Source organism: Olea europaea, chromosome 23, assembly GCF_002742605.1.
Source record: "Olea europaea var. sylvestris chromosome 23, O_europaea_v1, whole genome shotgun sequence".
Taxonomy (NCBI): Eukaryota; Viridiplantae; Streptophyta; class Magnoliopsida; order Lamiales; family Oleaceae; genus Olea; species Olea europaea.
The window spans coordinates 206,255-214,817 of record NC_036259.1 but is presented as its reverse complement, the minus strand read 5'-3'; the positions used below and the strand labels follow the sequence as shown (position 1 = coordinate 214,817).

The 8,563-nt window shown below is 33.4% G+C and overlaps 1 protein-coding gene across 2 annotated transcripts; it reads left to right on the top strand.

Moving 5' to 3' along the window:
• The first annotated feature begins 2,380 nt into the window (after positions 1–2,380).
• LOC111372044 lies at positions 2,381–6,019 on the top strand. Of its 2 annotated transcripts, none has more exons than XM_022994196.1 (5): positions 2,381–2,815; positions 4,886–5,086; positions 5,240–5,368; positions 5,537–5,668; positions 5,752–6,019. In XM_022994196.1, exons 1-5 carry the CDS (start codon positions 2,768–2,770, stop codon positions 5,863–5,865), a joined length of 624 nt encoding a protein of 207 aa, XP_022849964.1. In that variant the 5' UTR covers positions 2,381–2,767; the 3' UTR covers positions 5,866–6,019. The 2 variants fall into 2 exon arrangements, with proteins under 2 accessions (XP_022849964.1, XP_022849963.1); XM_022994195.1 differs by having other exon boundaries at positions 2,383–2,815; positions 4,869–5,086.
• Positions 6,020–8,563: the final 2,544 nt, after the last annotated feature.

Here is an 8,563-nt window from a genome sequence, read left to right as displayed (position 1 = left end):
GAAACGCCTAAATCCCACACAAGACCCCGAGCCTCCTCTTCCATCGACGGCGTCAACTAAGGTATGACTTCAAGCTGACATATTGACATTTCAACTACTTAACAATCATGTAAGCAAAATTTTAAACTACGTATAATATAAATTACAAATGCATAATACTTGTCTGAGGATAGTCGAGGATGGCCGATAATTGTTTCCCCGTGGGACATCCGTCCGCTCGCGATGATCTCCAATGATGCATCCGAGGGTATCGTTTCTCCCCTCGCTTTGTAAAACGGGCCCCTAGTATAGGGACTGTCTCATATACCCAAATCTGCAACACATACACTTATTATGCATAAATGTAATATACTAAAACTTTAAATTTAATTATATTAAATATTTACCTACACTGCTAAAGGCAATTCATATGTATCGTGTTTACGCATTGACCTCCTGGGCCTCGAGTGTGATCTGGTGAAGACATGTACGGTGTCTTCGTAGCATCTCCGGCCCTATGGATAGTTGTTGAACGCATTGATGTCGCCCACAACTTGCAAATGAAAAATGTTGATGGCAGTCTTCTTGTGATGACACCTCATCACACTCACGAGGATGTAGACTAGCCCAAGCTTCAATTTATCTAGCATCTAGTCGCACCCGTTGATTGTGACCATCAACTTGTGTAGAAGCACTAACCCATATCCCTGGAAGTACATCTCGTACAGCCTATTGCTTCTCTCAATGGCTCCATCGTCGCCCGTAATCCTCAGTCCAGTGATCAAGCTAAACTCATACATCGAGAAACTGACGACCTTGCCCTCAAGGTCGAAGTGGAGGGAATCGCCGTCGACTGGCCTTAGAAGCCGACATAGAAGTGCATCGATGATATGTCCTGAGTACTACACCTCTCGCATCTGGTACAGTGGCCACAAAAAGGACTGTAGTATCATATCTCCATGATAATCATCGAGCAGCTCCAACACAGCAGTAAAACTCTCAAAGCTACTGTACCAAGTAGCTTTTCCCACCATTCGTCTCAACTCCCCATCTAAATGATACTCCATCCTGCAAAATTTTAAATTTTAGAACATTGAACAAGTGATAATAAAATAACGCATAATCTCAAAAAATCAATGGGAACCGACTTCTTGACGCTAATAACAAAATAAATTCAATACAAATGTAAAAAAAATTAATTAAATTAAAATACAAATTAATGAAATTTTCTGCAGAAGGAAATTATTAATATTTAAAGAATATAAAAGAGTTAAAAATTAAAGATTAAATATATTTTCAAAAAAAATTAAAGAATATAAATATTATTTAAATAAATTTTAAAAAATAAAAGAATATAAAAATTAAATAAATAAATAATATAATTATTATTTAATCAAATTAAAATTATAAAGAAAATTAATCTTGTATATTACATTTGGAAAATATATTTACAAAAAAAAAATTTAAATTAAATACATTTTAAAAAAATTGTTAATTTAAGATAAATTGTTAATTTCAGATAATATTCAATTATTAAATTATATAAATAAAAGACAATTATAAAAAAATAACATAATTATTATTTAATCAAATAAAAAATAAATTAATTATTTATCTTTTGTAAATTTGGACAATATATTTAAAAAAATATATAAAATTAAATATATATTTTTTAAAAAAATTAAATGACTGTTAACAGTCGAACCCAACTGTTAATAGTCGGGTATTGATTGTTAACTGTCTTAGTCCGACTATTAACAGTTTTGGACCGACTGTTAAAATCGACAGTTAACAGTCGAGTTCGACTGTTAACAGTCGACGCCTTTTCCCCTTTATCTCTTCGTCGAAAATCACCATTTTCGATGAGAGGTTCAAAAAATTCACATTTTCCACCCAAGCATCACACAATCTAACTACTCATGATAGTATTAAATCGAATAAATGTAAAAAAAAAAAAATTCAATTGATTATAAACAACAAAAATTATAAATTTGTGCTAGAAAACTAACCGAAATAGTTTCGCGCGGTGGTTGATAGTGGTCGTTGATCAAAGTCGTGGCGTCGGTGGTTTCGACCAGTGGTTGATCGGATTGTTTTGTGGCAATTGAGGCGTCGATTTTCTTTGGATCGGTCGATTAGAGGCGTCGAAAACAGTTTTTAATGTTAAAGGGTAAAATCGTCTTTTTGTATGTAAAGTTATTTTTTAACTATTCTTTTTTTAATTGACTTAATGGATCAAAGGCCAGTGTTAGAATTTGTTACTGTAGTTGAGTCATTTCGGTTTATTTGGCCCTGGACTGTGAAATGTTCTCTACCAGTTGTGGTGTAATTTCCACTAAAAACAAAAAATTAAAAATTCTTCGAGTAAGGGGCCATTTGCCACAATTCTTATGATAATGAGATTCGCTCAAAACGAGTGGTTCTCTTCTTGACTTGAATCCTGTGAAAATCCCAGAAGCATCCGAAAAATGAGCCCTCAAAGCAGAAGAGGAAGCCATGGCCAATACTCTCTCTCTCTCTAGCTCTTCCCTCTTGCACCACTGCACGAAACCCACTTCAAGAATCAACTTTAAAACCAAAATCAAAGAATCTTTATCAAATTCATCGACCATGGCTACTAATACTCCTACAACCGCCGCAAAGGTAGTGGCGCCGGCCATAATTGTCGGTGGTGGGCGCGTGGGTAGGGCTTTACAGGACATGGGCAATGGTGATGATGTGTTGATAAAGAGAGGTGAATCAGTGCCACTCGATTTTCCTGGGCCAATCTTGGTTTGTACAAGAAACGATGATTTGGATGCTGTTCTTGAGTCCACTCCTAAGTCCCGTTGGAGCGGTAAGATATACTTTTTACAGTAATTCTTGATGCTCTACTTTGAAGTTCTAATCTATTGTGTGCATTCTAGTATGGGATTTGACTTTTTTGCTTAAAGTGAATTCTTAAGTATTACTTCGGAACAAAATGAAATTCACTGACCATTATATAATTTCCCTTGAAGTTCCGGGACCAACAGGTTTCTAAGCCAGCAAAATTATTCTTTTCTTGTGTGTGTTGTAGGTGTTCACACATATATGTGCTCTAAGTATTTCCATCGAGTACTATTTTCGTGTCAAAGTATAATGTTGTTTAAATTGGATTCTTCCATTAATTTTGTGGTATTAGATGTTGAATATGATGTGTAATCGAATAAGTTTTCGGGTTTCTAAAATGAAATTTGAAGCCTGTTCTTTTTTTCTTTTTTCCTTTTTATTTAGTGTTTGAGTCAAGTTTTCACCTTGTGCTATTCAATTTGGCTATTGAAAAGAAAATGACAATTAAAAATAATTTGCATCTTCATCTTGTAGTTACAGGTCTTGCTCATGCACACAGTACATTAAGATGTCAAACAGTTGGTGAGGATATGATACCGGGAAAAAGTTGGGGGAATATGGGAGGGGATATAGGCTAATAGGCGTTTGTGATAATTCCCCTATCCAATTCATGTATCACTAGCGCAAGAAGAGAAAGAACCCGACCAACAAATCTACCTAAGGAAATAGAAGGCCACATTGATATCACAGTCAATTAATTACATTCTCTTTATATACATTCTTTTTACATTTGTAGTAAGTGGCGAGGATTCTAACAATGCAATTAGAAAATATAGTGGAAAATGGGGGAGAGGTTGAACCTCTCGAAAGTTCAGCAACCATTTGTCGTTCAGTTAATTTCCTTGCGATTCAGTCATTATTTCTCTTCTGTACTCTAATATACAATGTTAATAAAGCATCATTTATTTTCTGTACTATTTTCTGGATTTTACCAGTTTGAAATTGTTCGGTTACCTTTCTAATTCCTGAAACCAATAGCCCCCTCTGAGATTACATTGAAGTAGAAGAATCTCGAATTTTGTGTCCGTCTCTCTAACACGGTGATTGATTGATATCATGTAGGACAGAATTATGATATTGTCTTTGGGAGTATTGGGGAAGAATTAGTGTCCTAATCAATTTCTTGTTAATCGCATGTCTTTACAGTCTTAGCTCCACAATATTTTATGTTTCAATATTCTGTAATGATCACAAAACCAGGAGAGGAACGATGAGTCACAAAGTGAAACCAGATGGGGACGACTAATTTACATGGAATCATTTCACTTCTTCTCAACTTACCCAATCGCAAAGTTGAATATTCTTTATCCTCTTTTCCTCCATTACCCTTGACTCAGTCACAGATTTGGTCAAGAAAGCAAAAGAAATTCATAATCAGTAAAAAAAGATGTACAGTAAAATGATTGACACATTTTGTGCCTAACTTGCAAACAACTTGTTTTGAATTCATTATTTTCTCAAGTTCTTAGAATAAGGGAATGAAAGTTATACTCTTAACGATAAGAATGACTAAGTAATAGTATGATGAGCGAGATAAAGAATGTCCTGTTGCCTATTTGCCAAAGACAGACTTTAAATCAGAAGTTCCTGAGTACGCGCACATAATTCAATTCTGTCATTCAATTAAAGAATATTGTAATAGTCAATTGTTGCTCCCATTATAATAAGAAGGAAAATGGTATCATGAAAGAAAAGTAATGAGAGAGAGATTTTCATGTCTCTACTTTTATGTTATATGCTTACATCTACTCTATATTTCTTATTGGTTTGTTATGTATATTCAAAAATTGTTGTGTCTTAGTTTCTTAGTTCATGTCTAACTTGTGGCACCCTAATAATGTCCCTTCAATACTAATAGCTATGATAGAAGAGTATATTTAAGAAACTTTCTTTTTTGGCTCAAATTTATGCAAAAATCAGTACTCACTGTGTTATTTAATCTCTTTGCATTTGAATTTCCATTTGGTAAATGGGTTCGTAAATGATTAGACTTCAGGGTAAATTTAACAATCTAGCAGATTTGGTGTTTTTCCAGAATGGAATGCTGGAGCCGTGGTTTCAAAGTAAAGGCCTTGGTGATGCAGATCAGGTTTTAGCTTATTTTGCGATATCAAAACTTGGTGAACCCCCAATTGATGGTAAAACCGACACCAACCCGGAGGGTTTGACGGCTTCATACGGGAAGTGGGCTTCAGCAGTTGCTGCAAGATTACATGCGGGAGGCTTGTCTTGCAAAGTATATTCTTCAAAATTCCTCTTTCATGCCGTCTTAATTTTGCTTGAGCTCTCAGTATCTACCAAAGTTCTTCAACTCTATGTTTGGCAGAGTTTCTCGGATTTGTTGTTTTGATGTTTTCTATTAATCAAGATAATTGTTATGAAAATCCAGGTACTTGAAAAGGGTGAATTTCAGAAGCAAATGTTGGAGAAGCTTATATGGATATGTGCTTTCATGCTTGTGGGGGCCCGTCATCCTGGAGCAACTGTAGGTGTAGTTGAGAAGGAATACCGCTCAGAGGTATCTATATACCTTTGCAACTTACAATATTATGAAATGCAGAGCATGAGATTAGTTTCAGCTATACTGTTATTACTACTAATTCGTTGTGACAAAACTGGTTTTTGCCTTGGTGCTTTTGGTAGTGATCAGTGCTAACCTATAGCTCTAAACCCTGTTTGCTTACAGGTATCTTCTCTTATTACTGAACTGGAAGCAGCAGCGGCTGCAGAGAAAGGTATAGTTTTCGATGGAGCAATGGAGGATAGGTTATGTGCTTACTCAAGAGCAGTTGCTCACTTCCCGACCGCAGTTAAAGAGGTAAAAGAGTACAGATATTTAAAAACTCGATACTCATTTAAATTTGATTTGTTTGAAATAATTAGTACGCATGATGTTTGCAGTTCAAATGGAGAAATGGGTGGTTCTATTCACTTACAGAAAAAGCAATTGCTCAAGGCAAACCAGATCCATGTCCATTACATACAGCGTGGCTCAAAGAACTGAAAATAGTATAGAATGTGTCATTGGTTAGAACACATTTTCGTTTCATTCTCTCCATCTTCGCTTGTTTTAAATAAATGTATTATTGAGTTTGTCATTTGTTTTACACTATGTTTACATGTTTCAATGGGATATTGATTTAAATACAGGTGCCATTTTTCTGTTCTATTCCATGGGATAAGATGGCTCCAATGATCGTACTGTTGCATTATGAATTAGTTCATGTACGAATACATGAACTAATCCCAAGTCAATTTCTTGTTAAATTTAGATGAAGTTAATGATCCTTTGTTAATAAAGATAAAGGTAGTAATAGAGAGCATTAGTTCACTAAATTATTATGGTACCTGTCGTATCTTAATCATTCTGTCGAGCTTATCATGACTCGCTAAAGGACATATGGATGAATGATTAAAGTTAACACCAATATAATACAAAGTTCTATAAATCTAAATAAAGTCTCGAGAAGAGCCAATATTAAGTTATATAGGGAAATAAATTTTGAATTGTGTTACAGGTATAACATATTTGACAATATCGTTGATAGCCCTCTCAAATGTAGGAGGTAAGGCTCGTGATTAAAATAATCGCGAGACGCGAGAGGGCTGTCAAACTAAATGTACACTTAGCATTTCCCATAAATTTTACTGTTATTAGTAATTTGATCTCCATTAAATGAAAGAGTAACCTACAAAGTTGTTAACGTGTCTTAATTGGTATCCTATAATAATGTTAGTACAATTGAGGCAAACATTGTACTAAATCAAAGTTCAATATTTTTATTATTTCATTATTTGGCATGTCTAGATTGAGTGATACTAGATCAATAATGATTCAAAATGAGAATTAAAATGAACATTAATGAAGAATCAAAAGATTTGCCAATCTAATGAATTCACGTATATTGCTTGACCATCACTACTAAAAGTCAGGACTAAATTTTTATAATCTTAAAAATTAATTAGGGAGAAATATGAGACCTCATCCTCCTCCATGTTGACCATCTAGATATTTATCTGCATCTAATAGATATATTAACTAGATGATTGTAAAGTGTTATTATATATTCATGATTTGGTGTTTTACGAGATTCCTTGCTCGAATTTTAAATTACTAGTATAATTTTCAAGTTATACAAACAAGACGGTGTATCTTGTTAATGCTGTAAGCAAAGGCGAATGCACAATAGGGCATGGTGGGTCATGGACCCACCAACTTTTTCAAAACTTTTTTTTTTTTTAATTACTCTATTCCTTAGCGTTGCCCTTCACTTTGAAGAATTGTCGGATGTGGAAATTGAGTTCGAAGGTGTGGGTCACGCAGAGGAGGAGGATTGGATAGGCTGTGAGAGTTCTGGAAATTTAAGGTAATCAAAATCCTCTCCTCATGTGTTAAATTCCAAGAATATATGTGTAGGTATCATTTTCTGTATCCGACTGCGACACCATTTCATACAAATTGCTCGTACGTGAATCCATAATCTACGGGAAAATTAGAGGAGCTATGATTTATGAAAGTGCATTTATGGAAAAGGAGAATTGAAATTGAGAAAGAAGAATGAGTGTTGGGGTTTGATGATGAGGTGGAAGGAGAGAGATTCTCTATGGAACATTGTTAACACTTGAAAATGGAGGACGATGAATTCAATGCTATCACTTAAATTGAAACCCTTTTATACCGAGTAAATTTCATAAAGGGCACTTGATGCTGGGTAAAATTTTTTAAGCTAGTCCTTGAAGTTTTTTTATTTTTATTATTTTACCAATTTAATCGTTAAAGTTTATTAACATCTCGAAAGACTTGTCTGAAACAAACACACCCCTCACCTTGGAAGATTTGTCTAATTATTATTATTTTTTTAAAGTTTGATTGTGTCCTTTAGCTAAAAATTTCTGCGTCCGCCACTAGTTGTAAACATTTTAATAAAAGTTAGTTAGTTGGCGATAACTAATTTAACAATATTACTTATAAAATGCATAAAACTAATTTATAAATAAATACTATTGTTCAAAAGATGATTCCCATTTTTGTTGGCTCATGCTCAGAATCTAGTATTTTTCATCTAATGATTTTTTTAAAGTGCAATATATGTCAATTGCTTCACAACAATGTATTGAGATTCATATTAAAAATGTTGATAATACATATATTGTTTGACCCTTATAAAAATATTTTTTAAGTCCTAACGAGTGATATTTTATTGTGCAAGTTGCTTATTGTCAGTTTGATTTTGAATAAGTTTTTAAGTTTTAGTGGAAGGAATTAAGAAGTTAAAACTATATACATAATGCATCATTCATTATTATTATTATTTATATCATCGCAAAAGATAATTCAATTCAGAAATTTGATATATAATTCATTTAGATATTTTTATTGATTAAAGAGATTAACAACATCTTATATACTAGTTTTAAATGCTCCAACTCAAACTGACGTCTTTGGAGGATAATTCATTAATATTATATTTGATAAATCTATAATACTTCTGAAGCATGATAACATTCGATTCTAATACAAAAATCTTTAAACAAATGGAGCAAATAAGGATGATTGTCCCATTTAAGAGGCTATACTATTGAAAATGGTAATTAGTACAAAACGTCCTTATCTTTTAATTTTATTGTGTAAAACATCAATACATTTTATTTTTTGGTATTTTCATCCCTATTTTCATCTTTCATTGTGAAAAATGTCATTTTCTAACAATTT